The sequence below is a fragment of the Drosophila virilis genome, chromosome 4, assembly GCF_030788295.1.
Source record: "Drosophila virilis strain 15010-1051.87 chromosome 4, Dvir_AGI_RSII-ME, whole genome shotgun sequence".
NCBI classification, from domain to species: domain Eukaryota; kingdom Metazoa; phylum Arthropoda; class Insecta; order Diptera; family Drosophilidae; genus Drosophila; species Drosophila virilis.
This window is the reverse complement of record NC_091546.1, coordinates 3,657,678-3,681,812: the sequence shown is the minus strand read 5'-3', so window position 1 is coordinate 3,681,812 and position 24,135 is coordinate 3,657,678. Positions and strand designations below refer to the sequence as shown.

The window sequence follows — 24,135 nt, the reverse complement described above, 5'->3', positions numbered from 1 at the left end:
TTAATGCACATGAGAAGCCATACAACGTCTACGTGTCCTTGTTGATAAACAGACAGTTAATAAAACCGTTTTCTGCTCTTACTGTAGATTCCACATACACAAATGTCTTACTAGCTATTAAGCTGACTACTTAAACACATTGGGAATTTCAACGCAAAAAGCTTACTCGAACTATGTCTATATCGGACAATTGAGGGAAACATTTTTAAATGAATTTTTACCAAGAATAATACTGCCAGGCTTGGAGGCCAAATTGATCTAAAGGCCAAACCATGAAGAAAGAGCAAAACCTTAGGATAGTCGGTTGACTTTTTACCTAGTTTTGGGGGTGGGAAATTTCGACTTATGTATATAGGATATTTGAGGGTAACATTTTCACATGAATTTTGACTAGAAAATTATGTTGCCAGATTATGATGCCAAATTGATCTAGAGGTTAAACCATGTACAAAAAGACAAACCTTATGAAAATATGATGAGATTTGACCGAGTTATGGGGGTGGGAAATTTTGACCCATGTATAGGATGTTTCAGTTTGTTTTGTTTTCTTATAAATGATAGACCATAAACATAAGCATACGTTCGTGACGCATTGGAAGAGATACGTGACACGCGCTCATCTCTAGCAGCTACCAACACATAAGCACAATAATTTTAATGCAGAGATATAATGAACTCTTCGGAATAATAAAGTGGAAATTATGCCCCAAGTGGATGTACTATAAATACGATTTGCTTTCGAAATCAATGGCAACGAATTAAAATTGCGCAGGAAAATGTTTTTCCAAGAATGAAAACAAAAGAAGTTCAAATTGTAAAGGAAAAGCTAACTAAACAAGTAAAAAGCTCTAGTCGGAACTAGGGTATACCCTGAATCCTGGCGATAGCTATAAAATAAAAGAAACTTCATAGATATATTATTCTCGGACGGACGGATTGTTGATGCTGATATACATATATACTAGAATATATATATACTTTATGGAATCGGAGTTTCCAGTTAACATTTGCACAAATACATCAAACTCCTTTTTACCCACTTTCAATGGGCTTAGGGTTTACTATGAGTTTCCAATTATTTCACTCCACCAATTGTTAGTCAATCACTTTGTTTTCCCTATTGAAATGACCTCACTTGTTGTTCAATCAAAAGATTGAGCTACAAGAAACTACAAGCTCTTAATGTTCTAGCCATAAAACACAAGCTGAAAACAGAGTCTGCCGGAGAGCATTTTATCCTGTCGGGCATAATGAATAAATGTTGGAATACAAAATTCGAGAGACGTCATCAAATGCAGCCATAATTAAAAGTGTCCTGGCTGTCAGCACGCACCAATTGTGCCAGCATCAATTGCAGCCTTCGGGCTGCTTAAGAAATGCATTGCGCATCGACAGGCTGACAGCCGAGAGGCCAACTGCCGACAGCTATTGTACTCTATTGTACTTGTACCCCCAACTGCTTTTCAATGCCCCCTCGCCGCGACCCTGCTGACAGAGTCTGCTGCTGGCTGTACAATAATAAATGAATTTTTCATTAAGACAGTTGCAAATTATTTAGTTTCCATGTTGGGCATTAATTTGCATAATTTAAAGTTAAAGTTGTTTGGCACGTTTTTTGAATTTCCCAAGCGCAAGTTTTGCGCCAGCTTGTTGCTTATTGCCACGGCAATACACACTCGCGTGCACACACACAGACATTCTCGAGCGGAAGCTGTTGCTTTTCATGAATGAATTTTGGCGCCTTTTTTGCAACGCCTGCGCAATGCGGTGAGAGCATTGAAAGCCGATTGAAATTGTTGGACCATTTTGCATTGAACGGCAGCGCAGCAGCAGCATCCTTCAATCAGATTGACATCAATCGCAATGCTTCTTCAATTTGCCGTTTTATCAGAAAAGCGGCGCGCATTCAATTGCCGACAACAGTTGCGGTCTGGAGCTCATCGCGTGCGCCTCGCCTCGTGAATCCAACGCGCACCAACTTTTCGGGGCCGTTCACTTCCCCCCCGACCCCTGACCGACCGCTAGCCAACGGAAAATTAAGAAACAATTTACGCACAAAAGTTAATTTGCGTATTTTATGCAATTAATAATAATTGTAAGAAAATTGTGTGAGTGCTTTCATCAAAATATGTGTGCGATGTGTTTGGGGGCGTATACGTAATATTGTGTTGGGGCTATTAAAAATATAAATGAAGTGCGGAAACAAAATTTGTAAATTATGCTTAAAAGCTTGTTAAATAAACTATTAACATAAAAAGTAATAATTAATAATTTAATACAAAATTATTTATAATAATAATACAAAAGGTAAAGTAAATTATAAAAATATAAGAATAATAAGGATAGTAATAATAAAATGTATTACAATTATAATTATAACAATAATAATAATGATGATAAATTCGATAATAATAAATAATAGAATAATACAAATTCATATACAAATAATAATAATAATACTGGTTATAATAGTTATCATAACATTATTCATAAAATTAAAAATACTAATAAGAAACATTAATAGTATCAAATATATTAAATTTTATTATTATAATATACGTAATAATAATAATAAAAATAATAAGATGATTAGTAATATTAAAAATAATAATAATTATGCTAATTATAGAAATGACCACAACACAAATTCATAATAAATTGAGTGCCATAATTCATAAGCCAAGGCTTGAAGCATTTCAAAAGCCAAAACTGTTTAAAGAATAATGCAATTTTGCATACGCAACTCAAGCTTTAACTCAAGCGTAAATGAAACAAAAACAGAGCAAGCAATTCGAAATACAAATTATAATTAACATTGTTTTTAATCATACAAAGTGAAGATAGAATTGTACATACCCGACTGTTGAGCTTAAGTCTTGCCCAATGCCAACATGTTCTGCAAATATAAAAATGTTTTTCAATTAAATAATGCCAAGAGAAACATCTTAGCCTACAGAGATTTTATTGGGGATTCATTTGAATTCGTTTAAGTCAAAACGAATTGCATTATCGTAGACATCAAGCACGTTCTGAATTTTAATTGAGCTCAAAGAACATTCAATGAACACATGACTCAATATATATGATATTTATTATTATTCATGGTTTGTACTCCATGTCGAAACATTGTTCATATTCTTCTTATTTAACCAGTGTTGTAAATTTTAACCATCCAATAAACTTTTTATAACCTAATCCACCAATGATATGACTGTCACTTGCATATCAAATTCACATAAATTTACATAGCATACTTTTTGGGGCAACAATTTTTAGCACAGTATTTGGGCCGGAATTGATTTAAGAACTCACAGCTCTGTTGTTGGTTTATTTAATTTATCAAGCATCTTTAAAAGTATAGAACATAAATTGAAAAGGCAGTAATGGGAAATATGGACCCAATAATGGGTGCTCAACTTATTTAGAGTTTGTAGTTGGTAATAAGTTGTGTATATATATTTACAAATACATATCTATAAATACTGAAAAACTGTCTTAAAGCCTTTCAGTAAGCCCAGAGCTAAATAAAAGCAACATATAAAGCTAATTTTGTATAAATTGAATATGGCTTTCAGTTTCTTGGCTTTTGAGCGCTCAAATATGCAGAAAGACGATAATATAAATACTATATTATAGCCAAGAAGTGCCGCAACGACACAGGAGAGGTCACATGAGAAAGCTCGAATTCAATGTGATTTAATATATATACACAATATATATATATATGTATGTATAATATTTTCTGCTTATTTTATTTTATATTGTGGTTATGCCAGTGTAAATCCGGTTTTTGTGTTGCTTTTGGAATAATAAATGTCTTCGTGAGTGTCTGTGTGTGTGCGTGTGTGTTTGGCCAAGTAGAAGCAGTGAAAAAACGTGCATAACAAATCGCATCAACTATTCAGCAGATTCAAGTGCATAAGAATGCACTTGGGCAGCTCAATTTCGAGCAGCTGCCTTCGTGATTCGCCTGCAAGAAATGCCAACGAACTGCACAAGCGAAGCATACGCACACACACGCACACACACGCACACACACGCGCACACAGACGCACACGCACACATGAGCAAAGCTAGAAAAATGTAATCACAATTACAAATGCAGGCAGCAGTTTGCATAATTTATGTCAAGCACAACAACAGCAACAGAGCCCAGGGGAAGCGGGCGAGTGGTGGGCGGTGGGGTGGCAGACGGGGGGCGACTGTGGTAAACTCACACGCTTGCATGCCCATAAATAAGTGCAGGTTTAAATACCACGGCAACAATTGTGAAATATGGCAGAATAATAGAAAGAAAGAAGAGAACGAGCAGAAAGCAGAAAGCATAAAATAAAAATGTAAAATGTATGAAATGTAACTACAAGTAGCCCGCTGACATGCACCAACAACAAGTGGGGGCGGGGAGAGGTTGGGGGAAGTGGCAGAGTGCGGGCAGTGGCAATGTGTGCGCGCCTGCACAGTGGGGCAAATGTCAAGTTGCGCCAAACTTTAGGCGACGCCAGCGACATGTGTATTAAAGTCTTGTCAAAGGCTTTAAATGATGTACAGTTATATGTGAGGGCGAGAGAAACGCTCCGCTGCTGCCACTGTGCTGCTGCTGTGCTGCCGCTGCGGTGCTGCTGCCTGGCAAATGGAGAACTCAACATGCAATGCGAAGCTAACGAAAGGCAAAACAAAAGCCAAGAAACAAAATGGGCCAAAAAGTTATTTTAAGGACACGGCAAAAAATGCGCGTTTCTCGTTTCGAGAAAACTAACCGAAACGTAACGCAAGAAAGCGCCCTGTTTTGTATTTGTGTGCGTGCGTGTGGGTGTGTGTGCGTGTGTGTGTGTTTTTAGTAATCTCGAAACAATTATGCATACGTGCATACACAGAAATCTGTGGCGCGTGATGCTCAAAAGTAGCCCAAAAGCCTCGAAATGAAAGCGCAAAATGTTTTGCCATTAGCATAAAAAATAATGGCAATGGGCTAACTGGCAACTGGCAACTGGCAATGGGCAATGGGCAATGAGCAAAAGGCAACCATCGACAGCAAAAACAGACGCAAAAAATGGTAAAAAAACCAGCTACAATAGCCGAAAACTAAATACTCTAGCAGACAGCCAGTATAGTCCTTTTAACAATCATGAACACAGAAAGCTTGGAAAAGTCTAAGAAATGTTATAAAAGTTCAATAGTAAAATTACAAACAAAATATGCAAAGTAAACGGGTAGAAAGCACGTCTCTTACAGGGCATTCACAGCTGCCTAACCTTAAAAAATCTATCTACAGTAAAAAATAAATAGAATTGAGATTTTATTAAATTTCAAGCTAAAAAGTCATAAAAAGTAAATGGCAATCACTTTTTAAGCAAAATATACAAGTTATTCAAAGCTGCCCTCAAAGCTTCCTTAAGCAAACTTTACAAATTTATGTCTATTCAAACAAACAAATTATAATTGCAATTAAAATCAAACTTTAACTTAAACATACAATATAAAAACGGTGTTAAGGTTAAAAAATAAATAAATAAAAGCATAAAATGAATATAAAAATTAAATGCACTTATACCAAATCCTTAGGGTATTCATGACTGCATTCAGAAATCAAAAGCAGCTTTGTTCTTATAAAATATATTCACTCTCTTGACCAATTTCCGATCAACTTCAGTTGTATTTCTTAACCGACTAATGTTGAAAAATACTTCTTTATTCATATAAAATTCATTTAGTGTTGTCAATAGAATGATACCAAATCCTAAGGGTATTTGCAGCTGTATTCTTAGGCAGTATTATCTGTTCTTAATTTATCTTAATCTGCACTTTCTAGTCTTTCTAACAACCTTCTATTCCATTTCTAAACTGTAAACTTGCAAAGTTAGTGTTGGAAAATAACTGCTTTACTCTCATAAAATCCCTTCAGTGTTGATTTAAAGTCAGACAATAGAACTTTTTGGGTCGTTGGCATTGGAAAGCTTAGCGCAATGCCAGAAAACATTTAAACAAAAAAACAGCCCTAATTACATTTAATTAAACAAACAACCAATTCAATTGTAGAACAAAGTTTCTTTTGGTAAGGTTTTTTTTTTTTGAGCCACAGGTAGTTCGAGATTCATTTCAATTATCCCTGGAGCACTTGAAAAGCTTTTTGTAGCCAGCTACCGCAAAGGACTCCAACCACGCCTATTTATCAAGACATCCGAGCGAACGTGTGCAGCAGTCTCTTGTAGTTGTCATAGAGATCTCGACCACAGGGTTTATGCACTGGTAAAATTCTCGGCAGCCTGACAAGCAAAACAAAAAATAACGAATCAAGGGCAACAATCCTCAAAGGACGACGCACCACAAGCCACACACCAGGAATTGAGTTTTCGATAGACACAAGCTCTCCTGAGTTGTAGTTCGAAGTCTGAGCTGAATGGGCATCAATTAATGCAGCAAACAAACGCTAAACTAAGCGATAAATACTTTATGTGGCCATAGGTTTAAAATCAAAAAACACTACCTTAAAGCTGAAGACAAAGGCTTAAGAAAGGATATCATGAAGGGGCACATGTATGTAACATAAGTCGATCTAAAGAGGGTTACGGGTGTGCAAGAGACGTTCAATTCGTAAAACAGATATCGCGCTTTCGATAATTATCGAAAACATGTCTTTGTTTTCTGAGCAAATCTCGCCCTCAGATAAACCTTTAAAGAACACATTTTTGAAAACTTGAAGAAACTTTTGTTTTTAGCCGATTGTTCTATAAAAAAATAAAATATATATAATAACTATAACCATCTCGACAAGCCAGCTTTAGTAAAAGTTTAGTTTACATAACTAGCAAAAATATATATACGTTTTGTTATAAGAATCCAATTTGCCTTACATATAACATGAGAAAATGCATGTACTCCATTTAAAGGGCACAAATGGCAGCAACAACAAAACAACTCGACAATCTGAACAAAAGTCTATGGCTTTGGCATTTCACGATAGCCTTGATAGCCACGTGTGTGTGTATTTGAGTGTGTGTGTGTGTATCTAAAGGGTGTGTGTGTGTGTTTGTCTGTGAATGTGTGATGGGTGTGTGGCTATTTTCATTTCATCGAAGACTTAATCCTTTCTCAACTGCCAACAGGCCAACTGGCAATTGTTTCGTTTTGTTGTTTTTTGTTCATTTGCAAGTGCCAGAGATTGCTGGCGGGCAGAGGAAAGGGCAAAGGGTAGGGGCGCGTGGGTGCATATTTTTATGAGCCACATTCCCTTTACAGTGTGTGCCCAGTGCGAGAACAGATAAATGGCGGCCAGGCAAATGGTCAGGCAAACAAAATGAGACCAAAAGTGAGGCCAATAAAAAGGCGATAAAATTGACGCCAAATACAGAACGCAGAAACGAAGAGCTGAAGTGCGCCAAGTGTCTACATAAAAGAGCAATAGATAGAGCTATATATATATATATATATATATATATATAAATAAACGGCGCCTGGACAAACATTGTTTATTGCCACGTACATCCGTGCGAGAGATAGCGGAATTCAAATGCTGGGCTGATTAATGGGCCAGTGGCCATTTAGCCAAAACGGTATGCGCATAATTCACGTGAGTTCGAGCCCAAATGGCCAGCGCCAGCGGCTGCTGCTGCTGTTGACCGCGTTGCTGGCGCTTGGCCTGGCTGCCGCCGGTATGGAGTCGTCCGCCGAGCTACAGGCACTGCAGCTGCCAGACAGCGAGACACAGCAACGTGCCGCATTCGGTGGCAATGGGCCGAAAGTCAAGCGGCGACAGCGTCTCAATTCGCACAGCAATTTGCCGACCATCACGGCGAACACGGCTTTGGCCGCCAATCTGAGCAGCTGGCAGCAGCAGCGCTATTTGAAGGTGAATCAGGTGTTCGAGAGCGAACGTCGCATGTCGCACGCTGAGATCCAGCGCAATCATGGCAAAATCGTGCTGCTCGGTCTGTTTGAGCTGTCCACCAAGCGCGGCCCGCGGCCGGACGGTCTAAGCGAACTGGGCGCGGCCACCATGGCCGTGGAGCACATCAACCGCAAGCAGTTGCTGCCCGGCTATACCCTCGAGCTGGTCACCAACGATACGCAGGTGAGTGTCGCCCACAGTTGGGTTCGTCTTTCCATTACCAAATTGAAATTTCATTTAGTGGCGCGTGCAACATTAAAACTTAATAAGAAAAATCTGCAAGCGCAGCACCAGGAGCAGCAGGGGGCAAGCAGCTAAAAAGAAATTTGTCATCAACGTTTTTTTATACTCTGTTTGAATAGTGTTAAGGAGCTTATTTGGTTTGTCTGTTTTGGTTATAAATTCGCAGCTGAAAACTCTTTACTTTGGGTTGGACAAATTTAATACGTTCGATAATAGTTTAAGAGCCACAGTATGGAAGCCAACTACGGTTTGAAAGTCACTAACCAACTAAAGGGAATTATGTCTTAAGACACAGTCTTTGACTTACACAGTTTGAGAGTCATTTAAAACTTCTTTAAACACCGTGAACGCAACCTAAGCAACCTAAACTTAAAATAGAGTTTAACAGTAACTTTTGTTCAGTTTAACAATTTAAGTTGTTTAAGAATCACAAGAAGGTTTCTTTGCATTTGCCGATAGTTGCGTTTTAATCGTGAACAGTGTATTTCGCAGTCGGTTTCATCCGACTGCATCATGATTTTTTTACTTGATTTTTATTGCGAACAGCAGCAGCAGCAGCGGCAACGGTAACCGGGTTGGAGGCGGGCGCGGGTTGCGGGCCGCGATTTGATGGCACTTGGAGACACACGGAGCGAGACTTGGAGTCGCTCGGAATCGCCTCATATCTGGGCGTCGGCATCTCCTATCAAAACTTGAAAGTCGACATTTTAAAAATGTTTATTGCGCCATCTTGACGCGCGATTTCTTTTATGGCTGTTGCTGCTGCTGTTGCTCCAGCAGCTACTCCTTAAGTTAACCCCACTCGGTGCTGCTTACACCTTTCCGTTTTACATCTTCGACTGCAGTGTGATCCCGGCGTGGGCGTGGATCGTTTCTTTCATGCCATCTATACGCAGCCCTCGACACGCATGATGATGCTGCTGGGCTCCGCCTGCTCGGAGGTAACCGAAAGCCTGGCCAAGGTGGTGCCCTACTGGAACATTGTCCAGGTAAGTTCAGCTCAATCAGGCTCTACTGGTTTTCAGGTGGTACGCTGATTAAAATATGCAAATATGCTGAGGCTATTACTCAAAAATTTAATCAACTCACGTGCCGAAAGGAAACTCACTCGATTAGCATAAATACCACGAAAGCTAAACTCAAAAGGCAGCCAATAAACATTTCCGCGCTCAAATAAACAGCCTTCTACAAATTACACTAGACAGCACAATTTTCTTTCTGGCATTTATAAACAGGCAACATTCATTTTGTTTCCCAAGCCACATGTTTTTGCTGCTCAACAGCACAGGGAGAGCCTTTAATTCGGTTGAGCTGGAAATATTTCTAATGTACCTATTTGTATACCCTTTGCTGTGCCGCAGATAGCCATATTTTTAATTTGTTTACTTTTAGTGTGATTTATGTGCAGCAGTTAAGGTAGCATATTCAAGTGAAGAAAAGGTAAGAATATTTGGTCTTTATGGGGGCTCGATCCTTAGACTTTTTCTTCACTGTGCCAAGGTTCATTTTTGTTATAGACCTTGGAATTAGTTCCGAATGGAATCTAAATGTATTCCTAACATTATGGTCAGTGTGTTTTCTTGTTTTTAAGACCTTAAAGTTCTCAATTTTATTTAAAGTGAAATCGAAATACATAGTTTTATGTTGTACTCATTATTTAATCCAAGCAAGTTAAATAAACTCATAAAATGTTATGAAGCTGCCATAAAAAGTTCATAATTCCGTAGACCCGTGTTATTAGACAAGAAATGCGTAAATATGGTTGTGTTTTTTGAGCGGGTGGGTTGACTGTCAGAGGAGTGTGTGTGTGGGGGTGGGGAAGGGGCAACATATATTCAGTGGGAAGCGCGCTGCATGCAAATGCCGAGTTGTGGCCTTTGAAGTTCAGTTTTCGGCTGCCTGAGTCGCGTATGTGGCGACTAAATGGGCCGAAACTTTGGGGCGCACACATGCGTGGCACAAAACTTTGTCTGCCACATGCAGGCAGCGGGGGCGTAAGTGCCACGAGGTGGCACGTAACAATTGCTTGACTTGCTAACTGGCTCTTGATTATAGGTCTCCTTTGGCTCGACATCGCCGGCGCTGAGCGACAGACGGGAATTTCCCTACTTCTATCGCACAGTTGCGCCGGACTCGTCGCACAATCCGGCGCGGATCGCGTTCATCCGGCGCTTTGGCTGGGGCACGGTGACAACATTCTCACAGAACGAGGAGGTGCACTCGCTAGCGGTCAACAATCTGGTCACCGAACTGGAGGCAGCGAACATCTCATGCGCGGCAACAATCACATTTGCGGCCACCGATTTCAAGGAGCAGCTGCTGCTCCTCAGGGTAAGCGTCGATTAACGTGCTGGGTTAAAAAGTGGCCAATATGTTGTTTTGCCACGCAGGAGACGGACACACGCATCATCATTGGCAGCTTCTCACAGGAGCTGGCACCGCAGATACTCTGCGAAGCCTACAGACTGCGAATGTTTGGCGCCGACTATGCCTGGATATTGCACGAGAGCATGGGTGCACCCTGGTGGACCGATCAGCAGACACCCTGCACAAAGCATGAGCTGCAGCTGGCCGTCGAGAATCTTATTGTCGTCTCCACACACAACAGCATTGTGGGCAACAATGTCAGCTACAGCGGACTGGTAAGCGAAGACAACGATTAGTTTTCTCTTTGTGTAACACGAACCAGCACGATTTTGCAGATGTTTGAGAAATATATAGTATAGTCCAAAATTTATAGATAATATATTAAAATTCGGGATAAATTCGATTATAAGACATTCAATGTCCGTCCCTAAACACTTAACAAGAAATCGATAAGTATCGATTTTTAAATTATGTTTTTTTTTTTTGTGAGAAGTATTTTCTTGTAGAAGAAAGACAGCTCGAGAATATTTTACTAATTGCACATATATCTTAATGTTTCCTTAAAATTTGAAAAGGTTTTAAAGATATAAATTTTGGCTTTACTATTTAAGCACCGAAGATACAAAATGTATTTCGCACTAATTGACTGACATCAAGGGAAGAAGAATCATAGTCTCATAGTCGGGCATTTCCGGCTACATACAACATATACCCTTTTACTTAGCCATCCTCAATGGGTACAGGCTAAAACAAGAAATTAAACACATATTAACCTTTAAGCGAACGCCAAACAAGATTACAAGCCATAGAGCTCGATGGGTTTTTTTTTTCGAATGGAATGAAGACATAACATTAACACAAATCCGGCACGAGGCCAGATCCAGCTGCCAGCTCCCCACGCGCAGAGCCCAAATGAAATGCTACATTTGATTCGAAGTGGACCCGAGGCAATGATAAAAATGGTTTTTATTATCGTTTTAGTGCCAGCCATGAAATCGGCGGCGCATAATGAGCTGGCAATCTCATTACGTTTGACGGGGGCATGGCGAAGGGGAGGGGTCGGCTGTGGTTCGGCTCGTATAGTTGATGATGAGCGGTCGATTTAATCGTTGCAATTTTGCATTTCTATATAGAACAATCACATGTTCAACTCGCAGCTGCGTAAACAATTTGCACAGTTTCACAACCAGGAGCCGGCGGCACCACAAGCGGATCTGCGGTCGCGCCAGAGGCGTGGCACTGCCAGTCATCATCTACCGGATGCGATATCGCGGTATGCGCCCCAAACCTACGATGCTGTGTGGGCCATTGCGTTGGCCTTGCGCGCCGCCGAGACGCACTGGCGCCAGAATGCGGCAAAGTCCAAGCTGGATGGCTTCGATTATACGCGCAGCGACATGGCCTGGGAGTTCCTGCAGCAGCTCGGAAAGCTTCACTTTCTGGGCGTATCGGTAAGTGGATGACGACCCGCCTGGTTGACTAACCCACCCACCCGACCACTTTTATGGCACCGACAGGGTCCGGTCTCGTTTAGTGGTCCAGATCGCGTGGGCACCACCGCCTTCTATCAGATACAACGCGGCCTGCTAGAGCCGGTAGCACTCTACTATCCGGCCACGGATGCCCTGGACTTTCGCTGTCCGCGCTGTCGACCGGTCAAGTGGCACAGCGGGCAGGTGCCCATCGCCAAGCGGGTGTTTAAGCTGCGCGTGGCGACCATCGCACCGCTGGCCTTCTATACCATCGCGACGTTGTCCAGCGTGGGCATTGCGCTGGCCATTGCGTTTCTCGCCTTCAATCTGCACTTCCGCAAGCTCAAGTAAGTGTCAAGCCTTGTCTCAGTCCACACTCAATGCGGCCCCGTCCCAGTTGCTCGAACGACCTGAACATCTCTCCATCTCCACAGAGCAATTAAACTTTCCAGCCCGAAGCTGAGCAACATTACCGCTGTGGGTTGCATCTTCGTTTATGCCACCGTCATACTGTTGGGGCTGGACCACTCAACGCTGCCCTCGGCGGTCGACTCCTTTGCCACGGTTTGCACGGTGAGTTCTCAAGTGTCTGCCAGGCACTCTGGCAGTTTCTCTCTGCGAGCCTTTGTTTGAGTTTCGGTTATGCAAGCAATACAGCCTCCAAGTGGGAGTTCAAAAGGGGGACATACACACACAATACCACCTACAGTTTCGCCCCATCAAATATGACTTTCAGTTTCAGCGCAACTTTCACGTCGCTCTCATGTGTTTGTTATATACCCAGTAAAACCATTTGGCTTCAAGCAGTGTGAGCATAACAGACCGAAAAACCCAACAATAACAGTCAAGTCATACAGCGCAGCTGTATTTCAAAGTCAAAGAGTCTAAGTCCCAATAAGAAAGGAATAATAAACACAGTGGGTTTTCCATACATCCCAGCAAGTAGGAACTTCGAGGAAAACTTTTTATTGTGTTTGGCTTCCTAAATCTTTCTGGGATGCATCAGTTTTGATTTGAACTACAACCTTAGTCTGAGTCTAGCTTGCATGGATTGATGAAGGGTATCGTTTGACAGGGTATCTCTTAACCTAAGACTCTTGGTTTAAGTACTTTTGCTTATTTTATTTATGAAAGTTGTTGAGTTGTTGGATTGTTGGACTGTGTGTGCGGCTGCGCCATAAATAGCTGCATTTTTAAAGCCAAATCTTTTTGCCAAGCTTAATAAATCTTTAACTTTACCGCGCACTTTGGGCTAGACGAGCTCTACGGCCGGGATCATAAAGTCCAATTTGATGCGCTTGTCATCGGCATTGCGTTTTTTTTTTTTTGGTTTGTTTGTTTTCCTTTTTTTTGCCAGCCTACCGTCAAAAATGCGACTCGAGGGAAATTCAGAGTGTGCTACATGTTGGGCATGTTGTTGTTTTTGGCACATGTAATGCCCTGAGTTTGGGTATATGAAATGTGGGTGATATGCGGGGTGGGATATAGCTAACAACGGCAAACACATGACACGGACACGTAAATTCACAACTTTTGTGATATTCTTTATTTTGCATAAATTTGAGAATGCCTCCTTGGAGTCCTCGTCTGTTGTTGTTCTTTAGCCTGTTACATAGCCCATTGATGACTTGTTTAGGAGCAGAAAAACACAAACACACACATGCACACACACACTTTCACAACCTGAAACCAGCTTATGCCTATACTCTTTGTCTCTCATCCTCATCCCGCCCTCTAGGCACGCGTGTATCTGCTCTCGGCTGGTTTCTCATTGGCATTTGGTTCAATGTTTGCGAAAACATATCGGGTGCACCGCATCTTCACACGCACCGGCAGCGTGTTTAAGGATAAAATGCTGCAGGACATTCAGCTAATACTACTCGTGTGCGGCCTGTTGCTTGTCGATGCCCTGCTCGTCACCTTGTGGGTCGTTGCCGATCCCATGGAAAGGCATTTGCATAATTTGACACTCGAAATCAGCGCCATTGATCGAAGCGTTGTCTACCAGCCGCAGGTTAGTCTTGTACATCTCCTACTCCAACTCCTGTGCCTAATCCTTGTTCCATTTAAATGCCTTGTTTTTATACCCTATGCCTATTGAAAATTGATAAAAGAGGGTATACTGCTTATGTGCAAATGTATCTTACAGACAGAAGAAATCATCTTAAGCTCGATTTTATATTTTTGAAAAGGATGACGATTTCCGAGTCCGTCTGTCTGTCTGTGCTCCGATCTCGGGCACTACAAAAGCTCAAGAGTTCAACTTTGAGAAATGAATTCTCCTATACCCAATTTAAGATATATTCTCACATCGTAAGTAACATCGACAAACATCAATTTTGATACACATTCTCTTACGAATAACTCGGAATGTAGAAGAACTAGGTATGTAGGTTCTCCTATAGAAAATTTCATTCAGATCGGAGAGATCGTATAGAAAATTGCATACAGCTAGGACTATAAGCCCCGAGGTTACATAGATAGTGTAGGGCATCTCCTAGTCGGGCACTGACGACTAGAGCACTCGCTGATGTCTCTTGACAGACTCAGCTTTGTAAATTGACGCCCACATCTATGTTGGAACTACTCCTCCGCCCCCTAAACATGAGTGCCTTTTCGTTTGCCATTCAACGATAGGTTGAGGTTTGTCGCTCGCAGCACACCCAAACCTGGCTGGGCGTGCTGTATGCCTATAAAGGTCTGCTTCTGGTGGTGGGCGTGTACATGGCCTGGGAGACGCGTCACGTGAAGATAGCCGCCCTAAACGACTCCCAGTATATAGGCGTATCGGTCTACAGTGTTGTCATTACCAGTGCCATTGTTGTCGTGCTGGCCAATTTGATATCGGAGCGCGTAACGCTTGCTTTTCTCACGATAACAGGGCTGATTTTAAGCTCGACAACGGCGACACTTTGCCTGCTCTTCATACCCAAGCTGCACGACATTTGGGCACGCAGTAAGTGTGCGACCTGCAAGTCGCCCAGATTGGAGGATTTTCATAATGTTCTACTCCGCAGACGATATCATCGATCCTGTGATACACAGCATGGGCCTCAAGATGGAGTGTAATACACGTCGCTTTGTCCTCGATGATCGCCGGGAGCTGCAGTATCGCGTCGAGGTTCAGAATCGCGTCTACAAGAAGGAAATACAGGCGCTCGATGCGGAAATACGCAAGTTGGAACGCATGCTGGAGTCCGGCCTGGGCACGGCTTCAACGAACACCTCCTCCTCCACATCACTGCTAGCCGGACATGGTCTTCTGAAGCCCGAGCTGACTGTGACCAGCGGCATCTCACAGGCGACGACTGCAGCAGCGGCTGGGGCTGGGGCGGGGAATGCCAAGTCGCGCACGCCCAGCATTTCGGGCATTCTGCCAAATCTGTTGCTCTCCGTTTTGCCACCAGTAATACCACGCGCCAGCTGGCCATCGGCAGAGTATATGCAGATACCGATGAGACGTTCCGTGACCTTTGCCTCACAGCCGCAGCTGGAGGAGGCCTGCCTGCCGGCACAGGATCTGTTCAATCTCCGGTTGGCCCATCAGCAGGCTACCGAGGCGAAAACTGGACTTATCGATCGTTTGCGTGGCATCTTTTCACGCACCACAAGCAGCAACAAGGGCTCCACGGCCAGTCTGGCGGATCAGAAGGGTCTGAAGGCAGCCTTTAAGTCGCACATGGGCCTCTTCACACGGCTGATACCCTCCTCGCAGACAGCCTCCTGCAATGCCATCTACAGCAATGCGAATCCTTTAGGAGTTGAGGGCAACAACAGCTTGGAAGCGGTTGAAAGTGGCGCCAACGGTGCACATCTGCAGCCAATACACCGTGGCTCGCTGACCAAGAGCGGCACACATCTCGATCATTTGACCAAGGATCCCAACTTTTTGCCCATACCCACCATTTGCGGTGAGCGCTTCGATATGCAGCAGCAGGAGCCGAATGCGAGCGGCGGCAAGTACGTTAAGCTGCCCGAGACCAAGGTCAACTTTCAGTTGCCCAATAGTCGGCGTCCCTCGCTGGCACAGCCGGCGCCCAGTTTGAGGGAGCGCGTCCGTGGCTCTCCGCGCTTTCCGCATCGCATTCTGCCGCCCACCTGCAGCCTGAGCGCTCTGGCCGAGTCCGAGGATCGTGTCGGCTCGGAGGCATCTACACTGGCGGGCAGCTGCAAGTCAATACCGCGCATATCGCTGCAGCAGGCGACCAGCGGCGGCACCTGGAAGTCCATGGAGACGGCGGCCAAGTCGCGACTCTCGCTGGACTCGCAGGAGGAGCAACCGATGCCGATGCCGCCGATGCCAGCGGCAGCAACAAACGGTCTTGATTAATATTGTAAGTTCAAACAAACACACACACACACACACACGCCCACCCAACATTTTCCGCCCAAATCCTTGTCAATTAGATGTGAACACCAAGCAATTATTTTCAAACACGCGCCCGCCACGTCCTCCTCCAGCCAGGGAAAAGAGCGCGCGCGTGTGCAACTGACCAATCATCGGCTTAAAGCAATCAAACGCATTAGGATAAGTTACGATACGCGTAATCCTTCTACAAGTAGCTAGTCACGAGTTTCCTACTTGAATACCCCTTCTCTCCCCTCCACCAGGCTCTTCCTAAAACCCATAATGTGATTCGACCTAAGCTCATTCTAGAATTTTTGCTCTTCATAGGCTAAGTAGAGGACTTTGCTGCATTAGTTGCACAAAACGTTAGTAAACACCACTTCCACTTCCATTACCACTTCCGTTTCCGTCTCTGTTTTAGCATAAGTTTGATGTTCCCTTGTGCCAAAGAGTAATAAAGTTTTCGTCTATGAGGTGGTTGTGCCCATCTACGGTATCCCATAAGCAATACTATAATATATAGGCTAAGTCCAAAAACAATCTATGATTAATTAGCAGACGGTGCTCGAACCGCCCACTTTTAAGCAAAAACCGACACCTTACGATGCGTCTCACCAAAAAAAAAATATAAATAAATAAATAAATAAAATAAAAACTCTGTTGTAGCCGTAGCTGTAGTTGGTAGTCGTAATAATTGGTAGCCTGCTCAATGGAAACCCTAGCATAAGTGACTAAGTTTTAGCATTGTAATCCTTGAACCCGAACTTCGCCGCACACACTACCCCACACACAAGAGTCCACTATCGATGCGATGCGGCATTAAGTCAATAAACAACAACAAAAAGCAGAACAGCCATGCCAAAAAAAATAATGATTAATTAATTAACTTGTTTTATTGGGTGGCTAGTCTAAGAGGGCGTGGCATGGAGAGGGGCGAGCCTGCGAGCGAAAACAAAGAGAAATTACTTTCTATAGAGCCGAAAAATAAGTTTGCCTACCCGCAGCATGGCCGTGCTGTCGAGCAGTGCTGCCAGACTTGAAGAAGCTAAAATTGGCAAACAAGCTAGAAAAAAGCTAATATATTGTGTACTGCAATTTAGTCTAAGGCAATTTCCGACATGTTTAAAATCATTGAAAGCGTCTTGTTGCAACAATATTTCAATTCTTAGCTTGAAACTAAGTTAAATTATTTGTTCTAAATTTCCTTTTATTATTAAATTGTTAAATTAATTCAGAGCTAGCATAATCCTCGACAAAAAATGAGTTTCCCTTAAAAATATGGCTTAGCGCTGAGCCTAAAATGAGCAAACCATCCAACAAATTGTTTCATCCACCCAACTCCAGCAACAGTCATGATGAGGAACATGTATTCCATAAACCATATGCCAAATGCCGCAATGCCTCGTTAAGTTGTCCAACAGCATCCGCTTTTCTTCGCCTACATAAGTGCGGCTGTGTTCTCAAAGGCTATATAACTATCTGCGAACTTTGCCGTTATTTAACGCTCCGTTTGCATTAATTCAGTTTGAATGTGTTAACACATGCAGCAGGCATTAAAACATTGTCACCAAGCTCGTGACTCAGAATCTGCTAATTTGTTTATTTATTTTTCTTCCGAGCAATACAGACAAGTTTATCGGCAAACTAGACTTTCAGTTTTCAAGCTTTTTCGCTAACTTATCCACAAAACCCGATAATATATAACAAATAAAATCAACTAGTTATTATAACTTATCGATAAAAATCAGTAATATACCGAAAATTACGTCCTATTTTTTCATAAATTAAATTTTAAGCAGAGCAAACTTTTGTGACACAAATTGATAACTTTTCAACCAAAATTGATAATTTATCAAAAATAATATCGATAAGTTATAGACAAATTACTTAAATCTAGGAATATAAGTTATATATATATATTAATTTAAAAAGCCAACAAAAGAAAAACACATTGAGAAAACGGACAAGATTGCCGCTGCTCAACGCATTCACGTTCATTTCCGGCAGAATAATAGCCAGAATGGCCGCGAAGGCAGCAACAGTATTAGCAGCAGAAACAAAGAGCCGAAACTAATAGAGTTCGGTGATTAAGTTGACATTGCAATTTGTTACTATAAATAAATAAATAAAATCGCATCAACGAAATACCAAGACGCTCCACAGGCCAACAACTGAAACGGTGCTGACCTGGTCGACCTGCTCTCGAGCTCGAACTCCCGCAGCCGGATCGTGTGAATTTATCTTTATGCTCGTAAAAACAAAACACATTTTTCATGGCTCCATTTCGCAATGGCTTGGATGCGGCATGAAGATTTATCTCGCCGACACGTCGCTACCAGGCACGCCTTCCGTTCATTCCCCTCCCCTCTTTCCACTCCCATCGCCCCGTCAGCCAGTCACCGGCTGTTTTCCTCGGCCACACATTGCGCATACGTCGCGTGTGCCGCATCAATAAAACCGAGCAGTTTGGTAAGTCTTACATTTGGTTTATTACAGCGGTACATGGACCATGAAGTACCTAGGGCCGGCGCCTGTCACATTGAGAACAATAGCCAAGAAGTGTTTATTTATTGTGTGTGTGCGTTTGTGTGCGGCTTTTCCTTTTTGGCAGCAGCTGGCGACAGCAAACAAAAAATAAAAATAAAATACTTGCGCAAATATTCATTTTAATCAAGCTAATTAATATGGTCCAGTTATGCGGAGCAAAACCCAAAATACAAATGAATAAAAATGCGACCTTATAAACGAGCCGGTGACAAATGAGGCAGCCACGCCCCCGGTCTGCACTTTGGCCCGCCCGCCCTCAGTCGGGGAACGAGGCCACAAAATTCTTGCTCGTTGCGGGCACCCATTGTCCCGGACGACCCTCAAATGCAGCTCATTAATGTTAAAGAACCCAAACTCGGCGCACTTAATTAGCAGCTGCTTGGTAGGCACTTGTACAGAAGCTGTTCCTGTCCTCTTTCCCTTCACTCAGCCAGTGTCTGTCTTCCCTCCTCTGTGGAGGCTCACTACACATTCACATCGGATTATGTTAAAGATTATCGCAAGACGCTCAATAAATTAAAGCTGCATACAATGCCCAGGGGCAGTTACTCCCGGGTTACCAGTTCCTCAGTTCCCAGTTGAGCAGTTGCCTCTATTCCAAGTACAAGTACCCGTCGCGTCCAGGTAAAAGACTGAGGCACGTCGTGTCTTCACTTTATTTACATACCTTTGGCATAAACTGGTCGAGTTTATTTCGTGCTGCCTTCCCATTCCCAGCTCAACAGTACAACACATAAAGCGGCACTAAGTTATTTTCAATCAATAAAAATAACATAAACAACAAGTATGAAGCGGCATGTGCCAAATGCCGAATACCAAATACCCTTGCAGACATAGGCCTGGCAACATTTGCGGTATTGTGTTTATTAACAACTTCCATAAACTAATTTTAACCGGCGTTTCTTATAATCAAACCCCATTTGAAGTCGATTGTAATCGAAAATGAAAACGATTTACATACATATATATTTATTTTGTTTTTAAAAAATGTCAAAGAAACCAAATTAAACCACAAGTTTGTAAACGAAAAAAATAAATAATGTTCAAAATCAATCAAATACCATAAACAAAATATAAAAAGCATTCTAAACTAGCTAGTTTTTAAAATAAAAAAGTTTTTCAAACAGATTAATTGGTGAAGTTTACGCATTTCGCTTTTCTTAGGGTTAGTTTATGGTTTACAAATGAGTTGTTTGATCTCCTTAGCCACTTTAATAGCAGAAATCCTAATTTATATATTTCTTCCAGATGAAGCAATATACACTTTAATGTAGAAAGTCAGCTCTGAAGCAATACAACCTTAAAAGTTAGAACTCGTCTCTCTTAAAGCGTAACACATTTCGTAACAAAATTAAAATACTTGACTGCAGCAAAGGGCATGACAAGCTGTAAAAAATACACTCAAGTGCTTTTCACACACATCTCTATACACAGTCCCAGTCCCACACCCAGCTGCACACACAAGCCCACACAGACACCCACGCACACATACATTAGTTCTGCTGCTTGAGGAGCAACAATTTGGCTTTGCCTTTTGCTTTTGGCCCACCCATCGAGTGGAGCACAGAAGGAAAAGCACTGTGCTCCCAATTTGCCAATAAATTTGCCTGCCAATGCATGGCCCGTAGCTCAAAAGAAGCGAGTTCAACCAGAAGAACCAGACAAAAATAAAATTAAAAAAAAAGCAAATAGAAAAGCAAGAAAGCAACAGACGTCGACAAATGGGTAAAAAATATTTTTGGAAAATGCGAAAATGTTGCTAAAAAGTTGCTCATCGACTTTCCATTTGTGGCGCGCCACGACAAATGAGAAAATATATGTTCGCATATTTGGTTAGCTGGCAACTTCCCCTCTCCCCTAACCCACCCTCGCAGGGCCTAATGAGGCGTGAAAACATGCAGTTGAACAATTTTCGAGCACACACTTTTAATTGGTGAGCAGCACGAGAGGATGTCTGAAAAGCTGTTGAGGATTATCGAAACGAAAGGTGTTCTAATTGGTTATCAGACGACAAGCATTAAATGTCTTTAAGCGGGAATAGGAATGGGTAGCTGGCGGGGAAGGAGTTCAATTCAATCGGCAATTGACAAGCGGAAAACGGATTTCTGAGCGACTGAGTCCATGATTGACGTTTCAAGTGCCACAGCCAAATCGCTGGCGAAGAATATGCGACAGCATTTGAGACAATCCGTGTGACAGAGTCTCACGCAGAGATTGCTACACAGAACAATCGCATGACATTATCATGACTCAGGCAAATGCTGCTCATAAAAAGCACGGTTATTCTGCTTTTTTATAGCGGCAGAAATGTAAAAAATAGCCAGAATGTGTTTTATTTTACGTTCGCAGTTCATACTTAAATCAAATAAATGAGACTAAAACAGAGTGGGTAATACACAAAAATAACTTTGGATGAAGCATAATTTTTTAATTTATCGATGGCATGGCACCAATAGTTATCGATAATTTCCCAATAAAATTGTTAATACGTTTTTCCTAATCAGAATTAGTGTTCGATTCGACATCGAAGAAACAAAAAATGCATAAATAAATGTTATATACAATTAGGCTATAAATTACATAACAACATCTTAGACTTTTCTGCTTTTTTTTTTTAGATTTTAGATAAAATTTAGCGGTTTTTTCATCTCTTGCCGCTTAAACCTAGATATTTTTTGACAAGCCCCAAAAGCTGACAGCACTGTTCAAAAATGCACACAGAAACAATCAGCATATGTGCGTGGGAGATTTTAAAAGCTGCTCCGGTATGAAGCAGACAAACTTACAGGTTATTACATTGAAGATGAGTGCTGCAGACGAGAGAGAGAATGCTGCGAAAGAGACAGCAACAGGGACAAGTTGTTGATTTCAGAGCCAGAAGGCAAATGAAAAGGAGTTGAGCGAGTCGCAAATTGTCGCGACAACTGACGGTGACAGCAGGGAAAATGTTGCGGATGGGGGATTGGGTTTGGGTTTGGTCTGGGCGCGAACAGATGCACTCAAATGTTCAGATGCGTAAAAATACCATGGGAAATTACGCGAGTGGAATACCAGCCGAGCAAATCGCACACATACACAACATGTGTGAGTGTATGTTGAGTATGTATATAACATAATGCTGTTGACATACTGCAGAAAAGGACGCGTCCTGAGCTAAAGCTAACAACTAGCAGCGGAAACGGAAGTAGCAACAGCGACAGCGACATATGCGCTGGTAAAGCGAAAGAGAATGTTGCCGCGAGTATCTTAGAACTGATTGCCAAGGTAGAGAGCACACGCTAGCTGTGCAAGACTAGCAGATACCCTGTATAAAGTTTTAAGCTAAGTTAAAGCTCTCATGGCAAATGTGTTGAGCTTGTCTACCCTATATACTATAGGGTATAACTATAGGGTATAAAAGCGAAAGCATCGACGCTGGCAGCATTGCGGCCTGCCAGCCCAAATGATTAATTTCGACAAGCTGCCACAAGCGCTGGAAAGTGTGCCGAGGCAACGGCTTCAGGGGCGGGGTAGCGGCTAGCTTGAGAAACGCGGCGGGGCAGCACACAATAACAATGTCTCGCGCATACGTGCCAGCGTCTGGGTTTATTGACTATGTGTAAACTGAATGCAAAGTTGCGACAACGTGCGTTGATTTTGTGCTTCAAAAAATAAATGAACCACAAAATAACACAAAACTGCAAACGCAAGGATAAAAGGATAGACACATCTATACATATGTGCACAGGCAGCCAGAGAAATGCCAACTGCACTTCGTACATGTCTACAGTAATATGCATTCCTGTGGATGTGGTTGGGGATGTGGATGTGTCTGGGCGCTGGTGTTGATTGTCAGCTGCAATTGTAATTGATGGCAATGCCAGTTTTATTATGCTCTGTCATGCTTTTATATACAAGGCATCTTTGTCTTGGCTACAGGCAAAAAATAAATATTGGCCCCCTATTCGATTAACGAATGGAAGTTCCAGTTTGTCACATTAGAGAAAACTAGATTCCTATTGAATTCACATTTTATTTTGATTTAAAATCTCGTTTAGTACTTAGGCAATTTTTTTCAGTAACTCTTTAAGTATAATTACTAAAGATTTTATATGAATATTAGCGAGTATAAACGGCATCGCCTCTAGAGGTCAAACCATGACCAAAAAGCTAAACTTTATGAAATTGGTTGAGTTTTGACCGAGTTATGCCAGTGGGAAATTTAGAGCTATAGGATATTTGAGGGTATGATTTTTACAAGAATTTTGACCCAGAAATATGTTGCCAGATTTAGATGCCAAATTGATCTAGAGGCCAAACCATGAATGAAGAGCCAAACCTCGTGAAAATCGGATGAGAATTTAGCGAGTTATGAGGTTTGGGGAATTTCGACCTATGTCCACATAGGATAATAGCGGGTGTACCCCAGGCTTGCCCGCAGCAAGGCTACAACTAGCTACAGGGTAGCTGCTAACCGTGCACTCTTTTCTCTTTTCCATTCCTTAGTCAATGTTTGAACTGCTTTGCGAAGGCTGCCAATTCTAGGCAACATTTCTGGGACGCAAACGTTGCAGACAATCGAAAAGAGGCGAGCCGAAATTCTAGCCTCGGCGAACAAATAACTGAGCACAGTTCAAGCTCATTTCGGCCAATTTTGTTACCTGGCTGACAGCCTAAAATTCGCCCGCACTGGCACCCTCTTTACCATTTGTCTGTATTTGATTTGCGGTTGTGCATCCATTGCACTGCAAATGAAGCAAACGAGCCGTGCGGTCATTAGATGCCCAGTCCTGGGCCCGAGCCCGTGTCCGTGTCCGTGCCACAAGAGTGTTTGCCCAACTGTCCTCTGGCCTGTCATTGTGCTACATTGGCCCACTCCAGGCGAGCCGCGCCCGTCCAATCACCTTCTGCTTGCTCAGCGAGGCATTAATATTGGTACACATTAAATCCCAGCCTGACGGCACATTAAATTCAGCTCAATCGCCTCGCATTGGCCGGCAGCAGCATCATTAATTTGCGGGCGCTGAAATTTTAATTAATGCCAAATGCGAATCTGACGCGCCGACAAAAGCATGGACATGCAAACAGATAGACAGGGAGTAGCTCAGGCTGGAGCTGGAGTTGAAAGCTGAGCGAAGAGAACAAAGGGTAGGCGTGTCAAACGCAGTGGGAAAGTTTCGGTAGCTGCGCTTCATTTAACTTTTCAGTTAAGCTAAGTAACCTCTATGCCAACAGCACTTGACACTGACACAGACATAAAATGAGCTCAGCACACACGGCGTATGCGTAACCTG

General features: G+C 42.4%; 2 protein-coding genes across 4 annotated transcripts in view; one reads left to right on the top strand and one right to left on the bottom strand.

Moving 5' to 3' along the window:
* Positions 1–24,135, bottom strand: part of ds (dachsous cadherin-related 1) — a 221,045-nt gene that overhangs the window by 139,624 nt on the left and 57,286 nt on the right. For both annotated transcript variants that reach the window (XM_070209030.1, XM_032438176.2), the window contains exon 2: positions 2,857–2,896. The gene's annotated coding sequence lies outside the window, so the exon portion shown is untranslated. The remainder of the gene's footprint in view (positions 1–2,856; positions 2,897–24,135) is intronic.
* GABA-B-R3 (gamma-aminobutyric acid type B receptor subunit 3) lies at positions 1,935–17,185 on the top strand. Of its 2 annotated transcripts, none has more exons than XM_032438178.2 (11): positions 1,935–2,095; positions 7,237–8,068; positions 8,974–9,117; positions 10,184–10,459; positions 10,519–10,770; positions 11,629–11,946; positions 12,013–12,314; positions 12,402–12,540; positions 13,706–13,981; positions 14,605–14,923; positions 14,985–17,185. In XM_032438178.2, the coding sequence occupies exons 2-11, from the start codon at positions 7,523–7,525 to the stop codon at positions 16,295–16,297; spliced, it is 3,885 nt and encodes a 1,294-aa protein (XP_032294069.1). In that variant the 5' UTR covers positions 1,935–2,095; positions 7,237–7,522; the 3' UTR covers positions 16,298–17,185. The 2 variants fall into 2 exon arrangements, with proteins under 2 accessions (XP_032294069.1, XP_032294068.1); XM_032438177.2 differs by having other exon boundaries at positions 1,935–2,108.

Bases quoted from the DNA above. Each gene is read 5' to 3' on its own strand.
- GABA-B-R3 (XM_032438178.2), top strand. From the start codon at position 7,523: ATGGGCCAGTGGCCATTTAGCCAAAACGGTATGCGCATAATTCACGTG. The intron at 8,069-8,973 runs GTGAGTGTCGCC...CTTCGACTGCAG, and splicing joins TGGTCACCAACGATACGCAG to TGTGATCCCGGCGTGGGCGT. The intron at 12,541-13,705 runs GTGAGTTCTCAA...CCCGCCCTCTAG, and splicing joins CCTTTGCCACGGTTTGCACG to GCACGCGTGTATCTGCTCTC.